The sequence below is a fragment of the Mchenga conophoros genome, linkage group LG6 (assembly GCF_057382185.1).
Source record: "Mchenga conophoros isolate Kocher_MC1m ecotype Shallow Benthic linkage group LG6, M_conophoros_male_GT1.1, whole genome shotgun sequence".
NCBI classification, from domain to species: domain Eukaryota; kingdom Metazoa; phylum Chordata; class Actinopteri; order Cichliformes; family Cichlidae; genus Mchenga; species Mchenga conophoros.
Window position 1 is genome coordinate 29277757 of NC_140531.1, and position 25584 is coordinate 29303340.

At 39.0% G+C, this 25584-nt stretch overlaps 1 protein-coding gene across 1 annotated transcript in view; it reads left to right on the forward strand.

The window, feature by feature from the left end:
• Positions 1-21663, forward strand: part of cygb2 (cytoglobin 2) — a 31059-nt gene extending 9396 nt beyond the window's left edge. The window contains exons 2-3 of the mRNA XM_085277303.1: positions 14081-14312; positions 19978-21663. Of these exons, the coding sequence (XP_085133429.1) occupies positions 14081-14312; positions 19978-20142 (397 nt within the window). The 3' untranslated portion in view covers positions 20143-21663. The remainder of the gene's footprint in view (positions 1-14080; positions 14313-19977) is intronic.
• The last annotated feature ends 3921 nt before the right edge of the window (positions 21664-25584 follow it).

The following is a 25584-nucleotide window of genomic DNA, read 5'->3' on the forward strand; positions in this document are numbered from 1 at the left end:
TGAGGTTCGCTCTGAGTTCCTGAAGGCTCTAGATGTTGTAGGGCTGTCTTGGTTGACATGCCTCTACAACGTTGCATGGAGATCAGGGGTGGTACCTTTGGATTGGCAGATCAAAGTGGTGGTTCCCATCTTTAAGAAAGGGGGACCAGAGGGTGTGTTCCAACTATAGGGGGATCACACTCTTCAGCCTCCTTGGGAAAGTCTATACCAGGGTACTGGAAAAGAGAGTCCGTCTGTTAGTTGAACCTCAGAACAATGCAGTTTTTGTCCTGGTCATGGAGCACTGGACCAGCTCTTCATCCTTGGTCTGCATTGCTGGCAATAAGTCAGACTTGTTTCTGGTGGGTAATGGCTGCCCTTTGTCATGATACTGTTCATAATTGTCATCAGTCATTCATCATTCATTTAATGGACAGAATTTCTAGGTGTAGCCAGGTGGTGGAAGGCTTCCACTTGGATTGTCTCAGAATCTCATTGCTGCTTTTGCAGATGATGTAGTTCTGTTGGGTTCATCAGGTGATGGCCTCCAGCTTGGACTGGAATGGTTCGCAGCCGAATGTGAAGTGGTGGGAATGAGAATCAGCACCTCCAAATCTGAGGCCCTGGTCCTCAGCTGGAAAAGGGTGGAGCGCCCACTCCAGAGCAGGGATGAGTTCCTGCCCCAAATAGAGGTGTTTAAGTATCTCAGGGTCTTGTTCACGAGTGACAGGAGACGGGAGCGGGAGATCGACAGACGATTGACAGACGGTCCATAATGATGAAGAGAGAGTTGAGTGTAAAACCGGTTGATCTATGTCCCTACCCTCACCAATGGTCACGAGCTGTGGGTGGTAGGTGTCATATTATTGGTTATCAACTTTCTTTCTTAACTTCTTTCTGCTTCAGGCTCTGTGTCACTCACATAAAAAGGAAAAGGAGGTGCTTGATGCATCCCTTGACTTCTCTTCTGCACAAATTAATCAACTGAGCACCATCTACTCAAATCAGAGGCATTATCAGAGGAACTAGTGATAAAGAAACGAATGCAACACTGGGGCTGCAAATAAAACGAGAGAGAAGATCATTAATCTTGTGAATTCATAATCATCACAAGCAAGCTGAGCAGAAAAATAACTATAATCTCCTGTTATGTTTTACTACTCAGTGCTATTTATTCCTAACATTATAGCTGCACATTAAAAGATCCAGTGTTACTCCGCATGTTCGGATTCGTAAGTTTCCGGTAGCCTAGGAAAGGAGACGGGGATAAGACTTTAGTTTGGAATATTGTTGGCAATAAATTCCTTACAAATGCCACTGATGGATTTTCAAAATAGATTTTTTTCTGAGCTCTGTTAGCTTCAGCTCCAGTAGTGTAAGAGAGACTTTTAGCACTATTAGGAGTAAGCAGAAGACATTCATACATTTTCGCCAATTGCACAGTTGGTGTTACTGTGAATTGGCTGAACATGTAACAAATATAGTAGAGAATATGTATTGCACTTAAAACACACTGGAAATAAAAAAATCTGTGAAAACGTGGCACTTCCAACCTGGGCCCTAGGTCACAGGGTCGGCATAAGTTACCACGGTTATTTAGACATGGCACAGAAAACTCTTCAAGCTCAACATAGCTCAGTATCTCATTAATCTTCATAGCGCACCCCTCAGCTGGAATGATTACTAGTAATCTGTGTTTTTGTGATAAAATAATTAAATTAATTGTTTTAAAGGTCGAGGCAAGACAGTTCCACACTGTAAGAAAGGTTAGGAAAGTATGAGTGAGTGATCCAATACGTGCACGGCTCTTGTTTTAAACAGAATCACTAGCAAGTTTTTTCTTTAAACAGTCAGCATGTCGTTCCTTTTTCTGTGTTAATACATAATTAGCCACACCTCAAAGTTTTGCTCCATGAATTAATTTAATTTTAACGTAACATATTTTGTGTTTGATGTCCCCGTCAGTTTCCTTTTGATTTCCAAAACCCCTAATGATACAAAGAGCTTCTTTGTTTTAAAGAACTTTTGAGGAATTCCAAATAATTTTCAGTGACATACAAAACATGTCTGACACATTTGAGCAAAATACTAACACTTTAACTATATATATAGTTAAAGTGTGGGCTAAAGTATATAATCAATATTTAAAAAAGGGGTACCCCACAAATAATTTGGTTAACTCCTGTCCCAGATTGAAGCTCATTAATGTCTTTATAAGGTTTCATGGCAGTCCGTTCAGGAGTTGTGGATATTACAGATAAATAATAATAACTTAGTTAATTAGTCATTTCCTTTTTTTTTTTTTAGACTTCCTGCAGCTATCTGACTGTAGAGCTTCTAAAATCTGGACTACATGGGTTCCTTTAATTAGTCGGTAATTAAGCCGGTGGCGTGTTGTTGAAGAGTTTGTCTTGTGAAAAAAAGATGTCCTTGAAATTCCAGCAGTGAGGCTCAAGGTTGTTCGTGGTGCTTCAAAGAATTAGACGAACCCTTCCAGTGTAATCAAAGTACGATTAACAACCGTCGCTAATGGTGCTGCTTATCTTTGATGACTTCATTTAAATGCAGAGTGCAGGAATGTGTTCAGAGCTCTCCAAAGTGCTAAACATGCACCGAAACTTATCAGATAGTCACTGTGGTCCATCGTGTTCTCCTCCATTTGTACACCTCTCTGTGAAGTCCCTCAAGCCTCTTTAATTATGCTGGGTGGAAAAACTTTGAGATACTTCATTTTAAATGTAATGCAATGGCTGTGTTCAGGAGGGTGACAGAATAGGAAAGATTTATTATGCCTTGTGCATTTGTATAATGATAGAAAAACAAAACAAAAAACAAAGTTAAACTCTTCCAGTTGTTTAAGATAATGTTACAACCAGTTAAACATGAAAGGTTCAATTGAAGCAAGACAGATTTCTTCACTAATTTATATATATATATATATATATATATATATATATATATATATTGGGGGTGCAACGATACACAAAATTCACGGTTCAGTTCGATACTTTGGTGTCACAGTTCGATATTTTTTCGATACAAAAAAAAATGTTCATGCCTTTTTAATTTGTCATTTATTAAAATTATAAATATATATTTTAACTCAAAAGTACAGTTTTTAAATTTAATGTTGCTGAAACAAAAAATAAAATAAAAAAAAGAAATATATCTCAGGGCTCGCAAAATTTCAAAATCCCTGGCAGCCCTTCGGGCAGGGACTCTTCAGTTTTTGGTAGCCCAAAATAAATTTAAGTAGCCCGAATAAAAAAAGAGAGCAATTTTTTGATTGATGTTTTGTTTCTTGTTTTGTTTCCTTTACAATATTATACATTAAAGTATAATATTGTAAAGGAAACAAAACATTAATTAAAAAATTGTTGAAAAACAAATTACAACATTAACTCAAATACTTGGTTCTAATTGAACAGAAATTTCTATGAACTTGTAAGAACTGTGTAGGACATGAATCAGTCTGTGTCAGATCCTGAATTTGAAATTTCCACTGAAGTCACGGGTAAGAGGCAAGTGGAACCAAGATCGAGGCCATTTGCTTTTTGAAGTTTGCAAAGACTGCTAAATTTTGCCAGTGTTAGTTCACTCTTTGCAACATAGTACGCTGTTCTAAACAGATTTTCAGGTTTATTTTTAGTATGTTATTTGCAATTGGTGTTTGTTCTGGGAAAGATATTGCAGACTGAGCAATAATGCATTTCTTGCATTTCTCATGGGTTCTAATGGGGGCCTTTCTTAAAATGACTGGTCCCAGTAACAAAGGCGCTTGTCGACTCAGAAATCGAGAGAAAACCAACAACACACCCGGCAGAACATTATGTTATTTACACGGGTGCACATAAGTGGTCCGCATGTGCGCATTCGCTGTCAAAATAAAAGACGCGCACCAGATAAGATTCTTCACCCTGACCTGTCTTATTTGGCTCAGCAGAACTAAAATATATATCCTGCTGCTTTTACACACACACACACATAACGGTCAGCGATTCTCTGCGCGATCAACCTCTCACATGTTTAAGCTTGCTGCGGGAGATTTCACTTGTCATGTTTGCATAGTAAGCTAACGATTAATAAGACGATGTCAGAGGAATTGGTGCACAAATTATCATCACTCACCAATCAGTGCTGTCGCTCTCTATACACAGTTCGTGCGATTGCAAAGTGAAAGCAAAAAAACAAGCGCAAATTCAAACACGATTTCAATATGTCACATATTGACAGTGGCTCACCGATGCCAATGACATAATTACCCAGCTACATTTCCGAAAGAATGCAAAAGCATTGACATATATTTTTCCTTCCTACAATAGCCCGACGGGCAGGGCAGAGATAGATTTTGGTAGCCCGACTGGAAAAATCGCTAGCCCCGGGACGTCAGGCTAGCGATATTGCAAGCCCTGTATCTGATTGAGGAATCACTCATCTTTGAAAAAGAGAGTTTATTACAGAGAAATGGCTCTTTCCAAAATAAAAGCTATACTATCCGCTTCTTCTGGGCTATATTCTCAGCAGTATATTAAACATATAGGTCCCCATAAGGAGAATCATGTGCTAACGGCTGTCTAAATGACTCGGATAAAGTTTGTAGCATGTGCCCATATGGAAAAGATATATATAAATCTTATAAAGTTTTTATCTGTCTTGTGTGAAACTTGTATGAAAAGCATACAAGAGTGAAAACACATATAAGATCCCTTGAAAAATTATATAATGAAACTTGTATGTTTTGTATACATACTAAAAAAAAAAAAGAAAGTAATGAGAAAGTGGCCACTTTCATGAGTAAATCATGTATGTTTTTACTATTTCTTTTCCATATGGGTGTGCTTGTTGTTTTTGTCTGCTTCCACTTGTCTTTGCACTAGGATGATGTCGGCGTAAATGTGCAGTCATATTCGTTGTGTTCCCACTAGTGCTGTCAGCGTTAATCTCGTTGAAATGACGTTAAAGCCACAACACGGCAAATCTCCGTTAACGAGCTACCCCTGCGTGGGGCTAGACGGCCAACACGTTAACGAGCTAACTGCGCTAACACACTAGTTCCCACCCATGTAATTGAGCATTGTGTGGCACATCCGACATACTGTTTTACTTTAGTCCATGACGCGCTTACCTTCAGGGTCATACGTCACATGAAAACCAAAATAATTCCAAACGCCAGATCTGAATGAGGGTGGGGGAGGTTCAATTTGCCATGTTGCCAGGAGAGCTTAACTTCTGTCTTGCTAGCTTGCCCTGCGCTGAGTGAATCTGCGTTCGACTACTCCGCCTAGGCTGCACTGTCGAGCGCAGATCCACTGAGCGCTCAACACAGACAGCATCGTCAGAAGGAAAGTTGATAAAATAAATTACAAATTTTGTATTGTTCGATACATATGCGTACCGAACCGAAAGCACTGTATCGAACGGTTCAATATCGATACGAGTATCGTTGCACCCCTAATTTTATATATATATATATATATATATATATATATATATATATATGTGTGTGTGTGTGTGTGTGTGTGTGTGTGTGTGTGTATTTGTGTGTGTGTGTGTGTATTTACTATCATGTCCTAAATAAGAACATTAATAGACAGGTTGTATACTGGCTTCAGAATTTTTTTTTTTTTTCATGCTTTGCAATTACAGAAAATGTGTATTGTAATTATTGTGGCATATGTATGTATACCTATGTAATGTATCCCTGCCTTAACAGGTGGGGTAATCTGAACAAAACTTTGCATGCACGTTGTCACACTTACTGCGATTATTGAGATCTGTTTTCTAAAAAGGTTCATTATAAATCCGAATTCTTTGGATGAAAATGTGATGTCACGTTCTCTGTTTGCATTTGTTTCATGTGTCATGTTCAACTTAACGGTCATCAAAATTTGTATGTGGAACAGAATTTTGTTCAAGTTACCAATAAATGTGGATTTAGAGACTCAGGGAAAGATAGTGATCTACAGCAAGAAGGGAAAATCAATGAAAGTGGACATTGCTGGGGAAAACAAGACACAGGTGCAAACAATCAAGACAGGAGGTGAAGTAAAGCACAAGACAACAGAGGCAAGTAACTGCCAAAATAGAAGAGGAAGTGAGATTACATACGCAGGGAAAAATAGACTCAAGAATAAAGTTAAAGAGAAATTGACACAGGGAGGTGAGACAGAAGACACTGCAGTAAACAAATAAAACTGTAAAGTTGAGACTAAATTATATGATAAACTAAAAGTTCCAAAAATGCTCAAGAAGAAATGAAGATCAATAAATAAAATTATGGAGATCTGAAAAAAACCCTCAAAAGTTAAAGAAAACCTAAAGTCAGACCCAGGGTCATGATAGCCAGGCCTGGGGAGGGTAAAGCAGACACTTCAACCGTAAAAATATGTGTGTGCTGACAACTGATCATTTTTCTCGTCACACTGAAAGATTTACAGCTATTATTTACATATAAAGTGAATTAAAGGACAGCTAGCATTTCCTCTGTAGACTTTTATTAAATAGTGATCTGGTTCAGCCGGTTTAATATATTTAACTATCCTCCATCTTGTTACATAACAGTCACACTTTTTCCCCCTGTGTCTTGTGAATCATTCAAAAAAATTAAAATTCCTGAGATACAGGGCTGAATAATGCTTAGGCCAAAACAAATGTGCCTGAAATAAAATTAAAAAAAAGAAACAGTTGAATCATTCAAATCTTTAGAGTCTGTTTTTGAAACTGTGACAGAGCCTTTTGTGCGCTGAGATTTCAGATCAGAACAAGGTTTTTTTCTGTGCAAAGTGATGTTCCCCTTGTATTCCTGCCATGTTTCTTGTAATGTACTATACAACCATGGCTTGGCTACAGAGAATTAAACATTTATCATTCCAACACAAGAGGATTGGCACAGAAACAATTTTTTTCTACAGAGAAAACATCAGAGAGAGGTCTTGTTTTCTCTAAGCGCTACAGTTAACTTTCATGTTTGTCTAAGCAGAGTAGAGAGCATCTGAATTATAAAGACTGTTTACGTATCGTGACAGCTGGTAGAGCCAAGCTAGAGGCTCTGCATGCGACACAAGTGTTTGTAAGCCTAGCATGACACAGGATCTGGGGGATGTGGATGCATTGTCGCAGAGCTGCTGAGGGCAAAACTCCAGCGGGGAAATAACGGTACGAGGAATTTAGTTAGCTCAAGCAATGAGAAGAATTAAACTGGGCCAGAGCAGAAGTGTGTGTGTGTGTGTGCGTATTTAAATCCAGCTGTTTCAGTCACTGCACTCATTGTATGTAAATTTCAAAAGTGTTGTGTTAACAGCTACGCTTTGCATTGTCTGTGAAAACCAGCAGTACTTAATCTGTGCCATCCTCCTGCAGCCAGGCTTGTGGAAACGCTCTCACACACGCACACCGAGCTGCTGCGAGGCCACAGGCTGCTGCGATGAAAACTGTCAAACCCTTTGTCAAAACAAATCTTTGTGACTAGAATCCCACAAGATGTTTTAGTTTCTCTTTGTTTATCTCCATACTTAAGTCTACCATGGTGGTTGAAGAATGGAATTTACTTCACCTAAAATAACTCTGATTTTAGGTACTGGTCAGAACTCAAACCCACTACAGGGACATCAGAGATAAATCATTTTGTTCTGTAGTAGAGCTTTGAGGCAAAGCTTTGAAAATACTTGCTTCCTTCTCTGTTTGAGAACAATGTTCTGCTTCCCTGTCAGATTCATCAGTTGGTTGGTTGGTTTGCCACTTTTGGTCGGGACTGAAATGTCCAGTGCTATGAACCTCTGTATTTATGGTCACGAGTAAAACTGATGATTATGAGGACATAATTTAACTAGAACCTTTTTGTGTAATCAAATGCATTCACCAGGCACTTCATTAGGCACTCCTCTTCACCTGCCTGTTAATGCAAATATCTAATTAGCCAAACAAATGTTCAAGCTGGGGGTGGTAATGCTGTGAGGGATCTTTTCTCAGCACACTTTGGACCCTGAGCCTAGTTCTGCCAGAGGTTTCCTTCTGTTTACAAAAAACGTCACCAAAGTGCTTGCTCATAGGGGATCATCTGCTTGTTGGGGTTTCATTGTATTATTGTAGGGTGTTTACCTTACATTATCAAGCGCCATGAGGCAACTGTTGTTGTGATTTCGCATTATATCAATAAAATTGAATTGAATCGAGCAGGATAATGCTCTTCATGTCACAGACTTCAAATTCTCTCAACAAGTTTCTTGAACATGAAAATGAGTTAATTGTACTCCAACGGCCTCCACAGTCACCAGCTCTGAATCCCACAGAGCAGCTTTGGTCTTTGGATATGTTAGAACGAGAAATCCACATCACGGACGTGCAGCCAACAAATCTGAAGCAACAGTGTGATGCTATGATGTCATTATAGACCAAAATCTGTAAAGCACGTTTAGAGCATCTTGTTGAAACCTTGCCATGAAAAATGAAGCGACTTCTGAAGGAAAAATTTAGCACCACCAAACAAAGAGTGCAATGAGTCTACGCGCAAACCTATGACATTTCTAACATTGGGGCGATCGTGGCTCAAGAGTTGGGAGTTCGCCTTGTAATCGGAAGGCTGCCGGTTCGAGCCCCAGCTTGGTCAGTCTCGGTCGTTGTGTCCTTGGGCAAGACACTTCACTCGTTGCCTACTGGTGGTGGTTAGAGGGCCCCGATGGCGCCAGTGTCCAGCAGCCTCGCCTCTGTCAGTGCGCCCCAGGGTGGCTGTGACTACAATGTAGCTTACCATCACCAGTGTGTGAATGTGTGGATGACTGGTTGTGTAAAGCGCTTTGGGGTCCTTAGGGACTAGTAAAGCGCTATACAAATACAGGCCATTTAACATTAAGTCTAAAGCTAGGGTTTTAAAACATAACATATTATGCTCAAAATAAAACCGCATGCTTAAAAATGTTTGAGGCACTAGCACTGTGCATCTGTCTCTCTTTGTAACACTCAACAGTAGTCACCCATCATGCTTGGATTAAATATAATTTTTCCATCCCTTTTATATCTTGTTCTTTTCCCATGCTCATCACTGACATGAAACTGACAGATCTGGTGGAAAAAAAGCTGAGTGCAGAATGTAAAAAGTGAAATTCTGGCACTCATTAGCGGATATGTCTTCAGCATGTTAAAGCTCAGCATAACTGTGTGCTCTGTGACTGCCAGGAAAATTTTTGGACAACCTGCACTAATGCTCCCTGTGCTGCTGATTCAGTCAAGCATCGGTTCACAGGATCAGCAAAAAGGGCTTCTTTAATATTTTGGCTTCACTTGTCTGGAGATCAAACTTATTTTTTAATTTCTGAACGCCATTGCTCTTTATGTCCAGTCATTGTAATTGTCTACTACTTGGAACATCATAACTAAAAAAAAGGGACGTACTAGACAAAAACTGTTTTCAGATTTGGAGTCAGCAAGTGAAATTAAAGTACAGGTGAAAGAAATAGATTTAGAGTTTTAACAGGAATAGGGACGACATTAAAAATAAAATTGTCTTGTCTGTTTTCATTTTAAAGCGAAAACATCAGATCAGAAATGATCTCCGTCCTCACATTTAACGCAGGATTTCTGAATAATGGAAAATGTTTCAGCTGGCATTGTGCGTGAACATTAGAGGATGTCAGGGTGCAGTGTGAAGGTTTGGCAGAATAATGCAGGTCTCACCTTTCCAACGCGCTCCTATTGAGTCCGATCATTCACACCATTCATGCTGGAAGCTGTGGACAAATAAAACACATTTGTGATTTCAACAAATGGGGCTTCGCCAACATTGAATGTACGAGCTGGATGTTCCTCAAAATATTTTTTGATGTGTTGTGACCAAATTATAGGTACTTTAAATGTTTTCTGTGGACTCTCGCATTAAAAGCCATTATGTACTGCTTCACAAACAACTCACATGAATTCAACAAGGTCAAGGCAAACGTATCTTCTACAGCAGTGCTAAAAAATATGCATCTCTAAATATCTCCATTTACTAACATGGTATAATGTTTAAAATGTTACATTTATGTTTTAAATAAATGGACTTTAAAGGCTTTAAGATACAGCAGTTTCTTACAGATGCCTTATTGAGATCGCTGGTTTAAATGCTACAACAAAATGTGGCTCCAAAATGCTCAAAGTGGTCCAAGATGCTCATCTTTTTGAGGCTGAAATTTTAAGTCAGTTGTTACCAATCAGTTCAATCATATTGCTGAATGTTCAAATTATTCCCTACTGCAAAGAGCCAATATATTGAGTGATAAAACTAAACTTTTTTCAGATGTAACATAGCTGTAAATAACTGTAAACAAAAGATGGACAAAGCCAACGTGACATCACCCAGTGGATGGTGAAGTCAGGATTGGAAGTTTTAATTTATTTCAGCATGAGTTTTTTGTTTTGTTAAGAGGGTGGAGCGAGGAAGATCACGGGAAAAATATGGATGGAATAATAATAAAAATGTTGTGTAGTCCCATTTAAAGAGGGAGATCTGCATCAGATCGAGATCAAGACAAATTCTTGCAAATTAGTGCTAGAAATGCAAAATTAGCACAAATAAGCACAGTGAGCCATATTCTTTTTTAGACAACAGAAAACTGCATTACACTGACAGCCAAGCAGGAAGCTACCTGCTCACGATCAAAGGGAACGCACCTTTGAGCCTTAGAAGAATTTATATTAAAAATAAATCACCATTTATTTTCATCATAATTCTGATAGAAAATTAGGCATTTTCATAGACATCATAAAAATTGATCTAACACACTGTCTGTATTTTTGAATCTTTAATATTTTGTGTTTTTACCTCTGTGATATGAATAAAAAAGGCTGAGTCGTAATTTATCAGCTAACACAAGTGAGCTAGGGCAACAAGATGAGTTTATAAACTGTACAGGTGCAATACACAATCCCACATACCAGCTAATCAAGGTTAAGCAACAGTCTAAAAAAAGCCAAACCCTGTAATTGTACTCACCAAACATAAACATCTTGGGTGGTCTGCACCTTGCAGCCATGATATTAGTCAGAAAATCTGTAAAAAATACTCCAAAAGTCTTCAACAGCACAAACACAGCAAAGAGAGCCAACTTAATGAAGATAGCCATTCATCTCAGAGTTCATATGAAGAGGGAAAATATCCAAGACCAAATCTGTTTTTCCAAATCTGTAAATGCTGTTTAATGCTGTAAACGTAGACATTATACCATGGCAGTCTGAGGATTCACTTGCTTTGGAATCAGTGGCCTTAAGAGGAATTCAGTTTCTGCCACTTCTGAGTTTGCTTCACTTTTAGGATTTTTTTTAAATTTTTTAAATTATTATTTTATTTTTTAGAAAATAAGTAGTTCCCAGTCTGCTGCACGTGGTTGTGGCATTCATTCTAAAATGAACTGCTAAGCCCCGTTTACATAGGCCCAGTGATTGGCCTGTGATCCCATTGTGACCAATTTCAGTGGTTACCAAGTAGCATACAGTGCTACTATGACTGTTGAGAAACTGTGACAAATGTAGCACAAACAGGAAACAGACTGTTCACCTTCAAAGTAAAAGTTGTTCTTTTAGTGGTAAAACAGCTTTTACCTAGAAGGCAACTGGATCTTGTTTGTGTCAAGCATCGTTGCTGTTTGGGGCTATTTGAGTGCTTGCAGACAAGTCAGCATCTTCCATGCAACTGTGGCAACTCTAGCAACCAAAGCAATCACAATGAGGTTTTTGTTGCAGGGCACTGTTTGCCAAAGATTTTACTAAAGGGAAACCAAAAACCTTGAGCAGTTACTCTCGTACCAGTTGTGGAATACGTCCAGAGGATTGCTAAGTTGGTTCCCAATCAGCCTAACATGCCCAAAAAAACATCAATCGCATATAGTTCATTCAAACCGGCCATGCCACCTGCATATGTCACCAGTTTGCTTGATAATATTTATTTGAGAAGGCAAACAATTATCTTTTACCTTTCAGTTAAATCTCAGCATACATACACACACATACACATAACTAGGATATTGCTGAAGCTAAACAACATACATGCTTTAACATGTATTTCTAATATTACAACCTCTGTAGGTGTCTTTCAGCGTGCTACAGTCTGATACACCACGCTTGAAAATTAAACGGCACTCTTCAGCCCACCTGCATCCAATTACACTCAAAGAGCCTGATCAGTCTTGACTGCAGTGTCTCATCAGTGCTTCTGTAATGTAAAGGTTTCTGCTCGGAACTTCCTGCTGCATGGATGGTGCCAAGGCGAATTAAACACTTTACAGAAAGGAATTGCACTTTTTGTCAAAAACTTAGAAAGAGAGAGAGGGAGAGACTGGTTGATTAAAATTTATGGCATGTAGAGAGTTTAAAAGCTTTGGGGTATCATTGGGATGATAGTTTTAGTGGCTAAATGGCTTTGGGTCATTCATTTCATGTGTAAATTTGGATAAAGCCAAAGTCGACACATTCTTCAAATGCAAGTGTGCTTCTCATTATGATATATTGCCGCTGCTGTTATTGCCGTTGTCTAATGGGATTTGTGCCAATAAAGCCTTGCTAGATGTTTTAGCTGTCACAGATATTCAAATGTAAACAACAGCATGAAGATTATTTGTTGCTCCTGTTTTCCTAATTCTTTTGTTCCTTGTAATATATGGTTTCAGGGTTTTAAATCTTCTTTTCCTCATTCTTTGTGAAATTCCTCTGGAAGTGCAGTGTATATATTTTCCATTTCAAAGAAATCCTGTTAGTACACTTACTGTCGGTGAGCAGAGAAGAACACTGATTACTTCATTCCACTTTGTAAAAGTTTATTTTTTTCTTGTTTCTCTGTTTCAAAGACTTTAAAACCACATTTTCTCTCCACGGAAAATGTGTGAATTCAATCAAATGTTCCTCAGAGTCTTCAGTTATTTAAATAACAAGCTTTTTATCTTCAAGGCTTTAAAATGTTATATACTGAATCCTGTAATTGTCCTTAATGATTACAGTGGACATGTCAAATCTTTGTCCCCAAGTCATCAGAGTCTTAAAGGATGACACCTTGAAAGTGTAGTGGAAACTTTGGGGCTTTCTTTTCATGGCATTAATCATAAATGAGCCAGCTGCAAGTGCAGTTTTGGCCCCTTTTCTGCTATTTGCTGGATGATCAGACATTATAGGCTTTGCAGCCACGAGTGAGAAGATGGTTGCCTGCCCATGATCTTTGTGTGTGTGTGTTGGCATGTTGGCAGCCGTTTACCTCATCAATACAGGAGCGGACTTTTGTTCCATTTGACTCACGCCATCATTGTCTTGTATTAACACCTTCAGGAGATCCAGAACACTGCAGCAAAAATACTAACTGGAACTGGAAAGGGGAACCATATGTTTCCCATATTAGCTTTTCTTCTTTTGCTCCCTGTTAAAGTCAGAATTGAATTTTGCTTACAAACATGTTTTTCCTCACATCTCGAATAATCCTACCACGTCATATCTTAATGAACTCATTTGCTCTTTACTCTTTCCCCTTCCCCAAATGCCTCCCTGAGCCTGGTTTTGTAGGACATTTTTGTTCAAATCGAGATTTTCCTTCCTACCATCACCAAGTGCTTATTTATAGGGGTCTGTGTGGTTGTTTGAGTTTCTTTCTAATATTTTACCTTACAATATAAACCACCTTAAGGCGACCAATTAAAATCTAATTGAACTATGGAGCTCCTGAATTTTGATAGAAATGGAAATACAGTTCAATCTCAACTATTATTTTTAACTTACAGTCATATGTTTGAGTACAAGCTTTTGATGAATGAGGGGTTCGGGACGATAAGCCGTATTTTATTCTGAATCTTTCCCTCATTTGATTTTTTAAGTCTGTGTAGAAAAATAACAAAAACTGTAAACAATAACTGACTTTTGCTACTTTTAGAAATGGTAGTTTTAGAAAGGGGTGCTGCATATATTATTATGTGGTTATTCGTGGTTCCCAAGTAAAAATCAGAAATTGATCAGCAGACTTCATCCTCTGTGGACAGTACTAGTCCAAAATGTAAAAACACTGACGTATTCATTCACACACATCAACCTGGAATGTAAAAAAAAAATAATTTTGCTTTCATATTTTAATGATGAATTTTATTCACCTCTTTAGGTTTTTTGTCAACTTCCCATCGGCCAAACAGTATTTTAGCCAGTTTCAGCACCTGGAGGATCCTGAGGAGATGGCACGGAGCAGCCAACTCCGGCAGCATGCCTGCAGGGTGATGAATGCCATCAACAGTGTGGTGGAAAACCTCCACGACCCTGAGAAGGTGTCGTCGGTGCTGGCCCTGGTGGGAAAAGCCCACGCTATCAAACACAAAGTGGAACCCGTGTACTTTAAGGTAACTTTCGAAAATGACCCGTTTTTTGGGCTTTTTTTTTTCAGACTTTGTTTTAAACACTTTTAAACATGTTGTCTGCGAAACAAAGCACGGCAAAAGATTATTGTCAGGGGTTCTCTATCCTGAATAACTAGCAGTTTAATAAAGGTATTTTCTTGCTTCAGCAGCCCCTTCAATTATCAAAGCAGCCCAAAGAATTGTCTCATTACCAGTCTAATATCATGGGGGATATTTCACTTTTGCCACTTTACTCAGGACAGAATTCCTGTTTTACTTGTTTTTCTGTTTTATTTCTCAAATGTAGCTGCAGTGTTTTGCTTTGTGTGTGTTTTTAATAGAAATACTTCAAGCTTTTGTGAAGCTGGAGGCTTCGATCTTTACTTAGACACATGCAAACAAATTATGGAAGAATTTTATGGAGCATCAAGTTTATCTTGTAATCGTTGTTCTGTATAATGTAAAAACATGCATGGGCATAAAAACCAATAATAACAAATGCATTAATTTAGTCCCAGATCTTTAACCCTGTGTTGAGTTTTATTTTTGGATTTATGATTTGTTCTTTTGGATTTAAGGAATATTTATGTTCTAGCTCTATATTTGCCTTGAGTTTAGTATTTCTTAGAGCCTTGTAGTTATTTATATTTCTAGTTCTTGCTTCTTGTTTTATTACTTCATGTAGTAAACCGCTTGTCTGTTCCATAAAATTGCCGTTACTGGAGTTGTTGGAGCTCTGTGCGCAGTAGCGTGAATGACAGAGACATTCAGACGTGTAACCTGTATAGAGCAGCTTGTCTTGCGCTTAACAAGAATAAGCTGCATAAAAGTCTTTGGTACAACATTAGTTACATTTTTAGATGTCTGTAAATTCTCTCTCTTTCTATAGTTATGCTACATGCTTCCATGTGCTCAATTTAGCTCAGTCGCAGCTGACCACGCCTCGAGAGGTCTTTGCGCAGCAGACATTCTGTCACAACAAATTTTTACTGGAACCTGAGATCCTACCATAATCATTGAGACGCTAGAAGACTTATCAACAGATGCATCGATAAATGCACTTAGATGCTTCATTAGCCTGAGAGGAGCTGTTTGCCAACTCACTGTAACCAGGGCACAAACTTCGAAGGAGCTAAAAATGAATTCAGAGAAGCTCTCAAGTAATGTGACATACAGGCACTGGAAGCTTTCCTGGTAGACAGATAGTGGGAGTTCATTTTCAATGCTCCTTCTGCAAGTCATGCAGGTGGCGTCTGGGAACGCCACATTTGGACCATTCATAACATGCTGAACGCCACTACTGCTCAGTGTGCAGGAGGATGATGGCTCTCTTTGAACTCTGTTTTGTGAAGCCAAGTCTATTGTAAATAGTCACCTCTTGACTGTTGATGGTATCAGTTACCCAAAGGCAACTGAACCTCTCAATCCAAACCATCTTATAATAATGAAATCCAAAGCTGCCCTAACACCACCTGGGAAATTTGTGAAAGAAGCAGTTTGTTGCCTTTCGTGTTCATTCTGTCCTAGTCTCATCTCTGTGTCTTATCATCAGTTGTATCTCCATATTTTGTTACCCTTTCTGTCTCCTTTTGTGTCCCGTTCCATTGTTTGTTCTGCCAAGCTTGTACGTCTTAGTCCTGGTCTCAGCATATGTTACTTCCTGTTTTATTTTGATAGTCCCTTGCTCATGTGCTTCCTCTTTTTGCTTTGTTTTGCCACATTCTGTTCAGCTGTGCTCCCAGGTGTCTCCACTCTGCCCTAATCTCCTCTTGTGTACATATTATCTGTGTGTCCTTCTTTTCTCTCATGGTGTGTGTGCCTCTGTCCATCTGTTTAGCCTCAAGCTTGTTCCTTTTCAACCCTGTGTTGCTTTTGCTAGCATAGATAAAGCTGTGATTTTAAGTTTGCTTCCATCTGTTGAGTCCTGCACTCTGGGTCCACTCTCTGCCTGCCAGACATTCTGATCATGATGTTTACATTACTAATCCTAACCCGAACACAGACGCAGGAAGACTGATCTTAAAGCAAGCTGTTTGAAATAATTCAAAAGGTAAAACACAAGTCCAAAAAGAGAACCTGGAAAAATACAGAAACAAAAGCTTGAAAACACATGGAGAAGGATCCAACAGTGCCTGGATCGGGGAAGGATTGGGGAAGTGGAGAGAGATGAGGAAAATGAAACAGTTGAACTAGATCACAGACGAGACACAAGACGAGACAAGGGAAGCACGCTGGAAGCAAAGCACAAGGAACACTAATTCACAAGATAAAACAGGAAGTGGGAAAATGCATACAGGGATTTACTACAGGAGACTTGACACAAGAGGATAGAGCACTGTGGGAAGAATTAAACTCCCACTATTAAACTGAGGCAATTAAGGGGGAAATACATGAAGCTATCTATACACTAAGAAAACAAAGAATCGTGGAATATTGAGCATTCCCTAATCTTTTAACAATAGTCCATAAACATCTGACAAATGAGAAGACCAACGGCTGGACTTTTGGGAGAGGGATGTCCTATCCTCATCTGATATAAGATTCAGTCCTTTATTTAGCAGGGGAACAATCCTTCTGAAAATCTACACCCTGGAGTTTTTCAGAAAATTAGTTTTCAGTGATTTATATGTGGACGAACAGTCCAAATTCCTGAAAAAAGACACGTGTGTATATATGCGGAGAGCTGTGACACTAATAAGTCCTGTTAAGATCAAATCTCCTTTACAAGTGAGAGAAATGCCAGGTGGCAGCTTTTTGGTCCCATAACATATCAACCACTGCAACAAAAAAAGTGAAACAAATACATTATATAGAAAAACCCACAACAGTAAAATAACAGCGGCCACTTAAGAAACAACTACATGCCGCAGGAGTTAATGTCTCTCTCACACTATCCCAAATATCCTCCTCTGTCACACCAACTCTCTGCATTGCCTCCTTCACTACATCTATGAATCTCCTCTGAATCTTTTCCTCCCGACTAGCAGCTCAATATTCAACATCCTTTCTCCAATATTTCCACTGTCCACATTACCATCATGTGAACCTTCTCTCTTGCTATCTTTTTAAATTAAAAAAAGTTTTATGCACAATTTAAAAAAACAAACAAACAACCAAAAAACCCCCCCCAAAAAACCCAGCAACAACATCAGTCTTTACTTTGCCTATAGCTTTCTGTAAAAACTTATATGTGTAAGGTGCTTCACAAGTAAATACAGTTTTCCACAAACCTGGAGCACATTAAAAAGTTAGCTTTTAGAGAAGCGTAGACAGAATCAGAACCAATTAAAAATGTCTTAAACTCTTTTGTATACAGCTCATGTTTTTACATAACACTTGTGTTACATTCAGTGTTCCTCCTGCTCCATCTGACGGGGGAAGTAGATTATTTCTCTTCAAGTCTTCTGAATGTTGTGTTGGTTCATAAACGCAACAGTAACGAGAGAAAACTCTACCACCAATTAGACCTGCATTGATCACTCTGTGAATAGGTCATTAAAAAAATTAGTCCCACTGTATATTCCTTGAATTTTCAACCTCACGTGTTCAACGCCCGACTTTTTTTTTTAATTTTTTTTTTTTAGGCCAGTCATACATTTCATACTTCCTGTTTTTTTTCATAATGTGTCACATTATGGCCTGAAGTTTTTTTTGTGTGTTTTTTTTTTTTTTTTTAAGGTTGGCTTAATAGCTGAGACAAAACTGAAACTGACAGCCAGGTGGTAAAACTGAAGGTGCTGCACATATAAGTGAGAAAAAACTAAGAAGCTCTGTACAAGGAACAGTGGGGAGATATGGGAAACAAGCAACAACGACTGAAGGAGAACATCCAGATGTTTGTCCAAGCGAATTAGGTACCAAACAAACACAATGACCTGATAATCACCTCTGAGGACTGTATACTGCAACATTTATGTTTGAGAAATATAAAACAAAACCACAGTGACTCAAGGAAGCACCAAGTTGCTTCCTGAATGTCCAAACGCTCCGTACAGACATCGATACAACCAGAAGTCCTTAGATCTAATAACTGGATGAAATACGAGAGCCCACACTGTTCACTGATCACATTCTTCATGCCGGCCACTGGGCAGGATACAGAAATAAATCCTACCAGATCATCATCAACTACCTTTATTCATTTAGTTTAATAAGATAAAGGGTTTGTGGCATAGTGGTGCCGCAGTTAACACTGTTGCCTCACAGCAAGACGGTCCTGGGTTTGAGTCCACTAGCAAGCTGGAGACACCCCAGTGTGGAGCTTGATGCTCTCCCTGTGCCTCCCACAGTCCAAAGACTTACACGTTGGGTTATTTGGTAATTCTTAACTCCAACTGTCGTCACATTTGAGTGACAGTTAGCCTCACCTTCAAGTTGATTAGATAATTTCTAATCTGTGGTCTTACGAATGGGAAGATTAGGTCTTTTACTCTGTACAATATATTCTCTCACCCAAGTAAACTGAAGGCCATACGTTCATGTAAAGGATTTTTTTAGAAAGAGGGAGACAAAGTGGATATCCTCTACTGCCATTGAAGATTGTTTAGAAGAAAACAAAGCCTCATATGCTTTGACAGTTTAGCAATAATCCCCCCCCCCCCCCCCCCTACCAACCAACCAAAAAAAACCCCAAACCAACCAAACAAACAAAGAAAACCCCCAACACAAAACAAACAAAGATACATTTATGTCCTAAAAGCTTCAACCTCTCCAGCACGTTCCCAGCATGTTTTGTGCTTCCTCCTATGGAGACGTCATGTGTTCAGCTCCATATAGGATGTAGTCTTGGACTCTACTGGAACAGCTTTTACATAAATCACATTAATAATAATTAATTATTTTTACCTGTTCATAACAAACCTTAAACACACTATTTTAGTCCACGTTTTATGAGAAGCTAAGCCTTGCTTCAGCCTCTGTTCTAAAACGAGCTGTTGTAGCTCCTTGCAAACAGAAGGCTTGAATAGATGGTAGGCGGGGCTTCTGTGCTCAGAGCCGGAGCTATGTGTCTGAGGTGACCATGTTCGGCATATCCCCTCTTTGTTGCAAATCTGTAACAAATTACTTTATGTCTCCAGGTAAAACCACACAAAGAGGGCTATAGTTTTGATTTTGCCAGCACGGTAACTTTCATCCATATCACATTCATGCAGCTGCTCAGCCGATAGAAATCCTTTTGTTTGGTGTCACATAACATGTCAAATATGACTCAAAGCTTTGATAGAACCCCCCCTCATAACCTCGTGTTGAGAAGCTTTTGTTAAATCAGCATCAGCAGTTTGGTTTTATTGCCCCAGTTCTGCCCAGGTCAGCTGACTTTATGGCGGGCTGCCACACTTACACTGAGCTTTCTCTCTCTGTGCTTTTGCTTTAGCCACCTCTGCTGCTCTTTCTCTCGACTTTGTCATTTCTGTTCCTTTGTTTCGCCTGTCCACCCACTGCTTTCATGTTTTACAGTTATCATTTTCAATTCTCACCTGTCTCGCCCACTTCTCTGTAACGCTGAAATGAATTCCTATTTCTCCATCACGCTGTTCCCGCTTTACCCACAGAACACAATTTTTCTGCATTACTCGCACCCTTATTATCTCAATAGCCACATTTCCCCTCGCTCTCCGTCTCTCTGTGGCTCGCTTAATGAAATTTGTTTGTCACCTCTTCCTCTCAGATCCTGAGCAGTGTGATGCTGGAGGTGTTTTCTGAAGATTTCCCAGAATTCTTCACGGCAGAGGTGCAGATGGTGTGGACCAAACTGATGGGGGCGGTGTACTGGCATGTGACGGGGGCCTACACAGAGGTGGGCTGGCTCCAGGTCTCCAGCTCGGCAGTGTGAAGAGTCGGGAAGAAGAGGTGGTAAAGAAGTTTTCAGTGGACTCAATGAAGTTTAAAGAGAGGCAAAATAATGTGTTTAAAATGTTGATGGAGATTTTGCGACGATGGTTTCACAGACATGGATCAGATTAACATGGTAATCCGTGCAATTTTGTTTCTTTATTCAACTTCTTTTGGATGCATTTTGGTGCTAAGCTTTGCACGTCTCGGAGATCAGATCAGTTGGACACCAAGTAATGTAGCCAAACATTTTTATTTAACTGCTGTTAGATTTCCACTTACATCAGTGGCGCTCTGCTGTGTTATCACTGCTAAGGCTAACTATCAGTTCGACATCCGCACACACTGCTGTTGCTGCCAGAGGCACACAACCAGTCACTTTCTGTGTAGCATAAAATCTTCCTTTTTATACACCTGCTGAGATAAGACTGCTTCAAAAGTGTTAATGAACTTCTAAAATCAATTAAAAGGTGACCAATCCTTCTGTTTGTAAGCCTGTCAAGCTTTGCATTCTTGCAAAGGGCTCAAAATTGTAGCAGTGGCAGATGCACTTTATTTAGAGACAGATGAGGATAAAAGCAGAATTTGCTAATCGACATTAGCTGTGCAAGTTAATATATTTCTAGAGTTGTAAATATGAAGTGCAACTGCAGCCTGCAAGACCATTATGGCTTTTGCCATAATGGTCCACTTGATGGTCATATTTTATTTTTATTTTTTATTTTTCCTTGTATGATGGTATCTTATGGAGTCTTTAATACCTGTCAAAACACAGCATTTTTTTCCCAGACAAAAATTACTGAAAAAGATCACCTTTTGTCAGCTAACAATAACTAGAGATGGGCCGATGGGGACGTTGTTTCCATGTAAAACAGAGATCCAGCTAAATGGACAAATTAAATGCATGTGTCCTTGTTCCTTTTAAAACAAAGATAATTGACTGACAGCTAATCGATTTACTACAAAACTGTTAATGGTCATTTATAGTTCTTCTCCATTTATGCAAACTACTGATGATTGTTTTTAAAATAAATAAAACAATTTCAGACATTTATCTTTTCAAAATCCCTGCATCTTAAAACAGTTTAGAGTACAACAACAACGAATGAGAGAATTTTAGCTTATTCTTACATTTTTTTCATATTAAACAGTAAAAGGTGAAATTTAATTGTATTATATTTGATTATATCACCTATGTTTGAATAGGTTTTGAATACATATGCTTGTTCTAATGATCTAATCGGTTGCTGAACGTGGATCTCTTGCTAGAAAAGTAGGTCCAGGGTCGAGAATGTTTGCTTGGTATGTTCCCGCAGTCTTTGTCCCCCAGACGTTTATGGTACATAATAGGAACCTCTTGGAACTTGTTACAGGGGTTAGCCTTAGGAGGAACTCTCTCAAAGCTAAATAAAATGGGATTGTGTGACTGCACAGCTAATTTGAAGCCTTGCTTGAATGAAAAATAGACATCCATGAAAACTGTCATTTAAAATGTGTCAAATTCTACCCAAACGCAGCAAAAGGTCTAATGTGTTTTATCAGAATACTGTAGAAAAAAATCCCACCCCACCACATCCAGAAACACAAAGCTTGACAGGCACGCTCTTACGAACATGTATTTTATCCATCTGGAGCAAGAAAAGACGTTTATTTCTGAAAATAAATGCGGATTATACTTAAGAGTTCATTTCTGTGGAAACCTGCAGTTTCAAGGCGACGCACATGAATACACTTCACAATACTTTGAAAAATGGAAGAAATGCTTAGACACAGAATGACTTTTAGCTATTAGCTATTAGAGGGGGCAGTTAGTTGTTGAAGCCCCGGCTACGGGACCATGGAGCTGCTGACTGTTAATAGATCCTCTTTGTGTCCTGCTTCAGTATATCCTCATGTTCAGGGGACGTGCGGCCCCTTTTCTCTCTATTTAATGTCTTGTTTAACTTTACTGAGGTGTTGTTTGTATAAGCGTACAGTGAGTAAATGTGCACACTCTTCTACCTTCGTATACAACTCAAGGACACGACCTGTGGATGCGTAAAAGAGGGCTGGCTTTGCTTCCCCCCCCCCCCTCATTTCATCTCATTGCACACACACACACTAACAATGTGAAAGTGAGATGGAAAATATCAGCAGGTGCACGCTTACACTTTCACGCACAGGCATGCCGTAAGACGTCTCTCATGTGAATATTTACAGGACGGTCGCTTAGTTTACATCTTTAAAACCCGATCAGAGAGTCATGCTGCTTTGAAGTCTCCATTAAGGGCTTTAGAAACCCACTCTGGAGGTCTGTGGAAAACACATCTGTTTCAGAAGTGCCATCAGTCGGTTTCTTTAGATCTCTGACCAGTCGAAAGCAAAAAAAAAAATCCAAGTATTACAGAATGTGGCCTGTGCTGCCTTCTCGTTACCTTACCTGACCTCACCTTCTTTGAAGTTTATGTGCTCCTGCTGGCAGTCCCCATCTTCTCAAACACACACAGCAAATCTGTTTAGGGTGGACACTTGATCCAATCTGCAGTTTGCGTCTGCTCCAGTGACGTCTTGTTTCTCCCATCTGACCCCCGTCGGCATCAGCATCTGGCATTAATGAGGAGGTAATGAGTCTTCTCTCCTCCTCATTTGGCCATTCATCTACTGTAACTTCCCATTGCCTCTGCTCGGAGCGCGTCACTGAGAAGGAAAACAATTACGAGTGGACAGTTGGCATTAAACCCACCGCGGTCATTCACAACAGCGCTATATACGTGCATACACGTCTTTCATTGACTGAAAGAAGATTCAGATTCTCGATTACAAACACACAACACAATCAAAGGAAAAAAACTGGGATGCTGTGAAAAATGTAAATAAATACAGAAATGCAATGAGTTGAAATTTCATTAACTCTTATTTTATTTATAATAGAACATACAAAACAAATCAAATCATTAAAATGAGAAAATGTACAATTTTTAAGAAACTCATTTTGAATTGATGGCAGCAAAACATCTCAAAAGTTGGGACAAGTCAGTGATAACCGCTCTGTAGCATCCTTTTTCTTTTAACAACAGTCTGTAAACATCTGGGAACAGAGGAGAACAGCTGCTGGACTTTTGTGCCATTTTGTCTGATTGAGGATTTTAGCTGCTTAAAGGTTCCGTGTCTTCTTTTGTTGTGTTTTTCATTTTGTTGAAAGGTCGGGACTGCAGGCGGGTCAGTTCACATCTTGAATGATTTGAGTAGAGAACAGTTTCTACTTTGACTCAGTCCATTTTAAAAGAGCTTCGGCTCAGAGAAGGAGGCACTGTGTCTGGATCGTGTTCACATGTGGCTTCTTCTTGGCTTGAGAGAGCTTTTAGTGGCTGTCATTGTGATCCGTGTTCAGACGATGTTTTCTGGAAGCCCGTGCAGTGATTTCCATGACAGAATCATGCCTGTTTATGTTGACCAGCATTATTCTGGGTTATTCCATTTGTAGATGGTTTTTTTGCATGTCAGTGACTCTGTTCCAACTTTTTTTAAGACGTGTTGCTGCCATCGAACTAAAAATGAGAGGTTTTTCCTGAAATCCTAAAATGTCTCTGCTTGATCATTTCTACAAATAAAATATGGGTTTGAGATTTGCACATTCTTGCATTCTGTTTTGTTTATATGTTATACAGCGTCCCAGCGTTTTTGGTAAAAGCGTTCTCTAAAGTTCTAAGTGTTTTGTTTTTGTCTTGCACCGGTGGGTTTAAATATTATTCTGTCATGATATCCTTTACAAAAACAGCCCCCTGATGTGTGATTGAATTTTTACCAAAGAGCCCAAGTGAAGAAAACACGCAGTGCTTGTTTTTAGCTCATCTGACTGAAAGACTGATGCCTTGGTGAAGCTCAGTCATCAGGTGTCGTAGGCCTACAGTACTGGTCTGATTTTAGTGAAGCTTGCACACTTATCACTTCACCCAAACGATGCTCAAGGTTAATGTTAAATGTGTTCTTTTATGGGCCCTTTATCGCTTTCACTTTACAAACTTTAACATATTTACAACTCACTCGCACCTGATGTACAGAACAGCATTCGATTCAGTCCATTTAGCAAAATCATTGACATAAAAGGATAAAACATTGCATGCGCTACAAAATAAATAATAATAATAACTTTGTGAAATATCAAAGGATGCGATGACTTCAAATATTACTTTTGCACACATGTTGCATACTACTTGGTCATGATGGAGGGCGTGGTCACGATGGGGTGAGGGGGCGTGGTAGCGGAGGGCGAGGTCATATTGGTTGAAATTCTTTTGTTAAAGAAGTTAAATGAAGAATAATAATAATATATACTAGCACATGCCTCTCTCACAGACAGAGCTGAATCAATGTAGGATTCAAAACTAACCTTTATTCAGGTTGAGGACAAAGGAATACAAAATCCTTCAAAGAGACAAACAACAGAAACTCCAGGCACGCGTGAAGGCAGAATACAAGGGAGTATTAACAACCACTTTGAGCTCTAAGAGAAGGAAGATCGGGCAATTTATACACACAGGAGGCCAATCAGGAGGCAAACAGAGGTGCAAACAATCAGGAGAAAAGCACAGGCAGGAAGCAAAACTGATGTAAGAAAGCTAGACTTCAAAATAAAACGGTAAACAAATGAGACGACACTTGAAGCAGACCAAGAGCAGCTATTAACAAAAGCTGGGACACAGAAATGAACACATAAGGGAACCACAAAACTAAACATTGCATTAAAAATGTTCAAAATTCAGAAGTGAGACTAAACGACCCAGACCGTGATGACGTGACAGTAATCTGTGAATGGCGATGGATCGTGTACCTTATGAGCTGCTACATCAACCACCTTGTGCTTCACTGACAGTCAAACAAGGTCAAGAATTGCTTCATAATTTGGATTCAACTCTTGCTTTTACTTGATAAATTATATTTGTTTCTGAACAATTTGAGCAAAATTGTCTCTCGAGTGGGCCTCGCTGCGTCGAGGAAATTAGTTTTATTATTGGCTCAAATTCAAAGACTGAAAATGTTTTTAAATTTGTCTACTTGTGTTTGTACCAAACAGTTAACCCTGTAAGCCTGAACCCCCAAAATTGCCAGAAATTTCAAATTGTTTGTTTGAACCATTTGACAAAGTAAGAAAAAAATTACATATGAGTTTTCATATGAGTTTTGTTTTATATCATTTTGCATATAAGAAAAGGATTTAATGGGGTTAGGGTTAACAAAAATCAAACGGATGTAGATGTCTCACAAAGTGTCAAATATGACACATCTGGTGTTGCAGGGTTGATCCTCTAATTATTGCAGTTGATGATTTAAAAAAAAAAAAAAAGAGTTTAATTATAGCAAAAACTTGTAAAAGTGGTTGTAGCTGCTGTTGATTTAAAAAAAACAAAAACAAAAAAAAAACAGTGTGATAAAAGTCCTTATGTGGTCATCTCCCAATACTCGC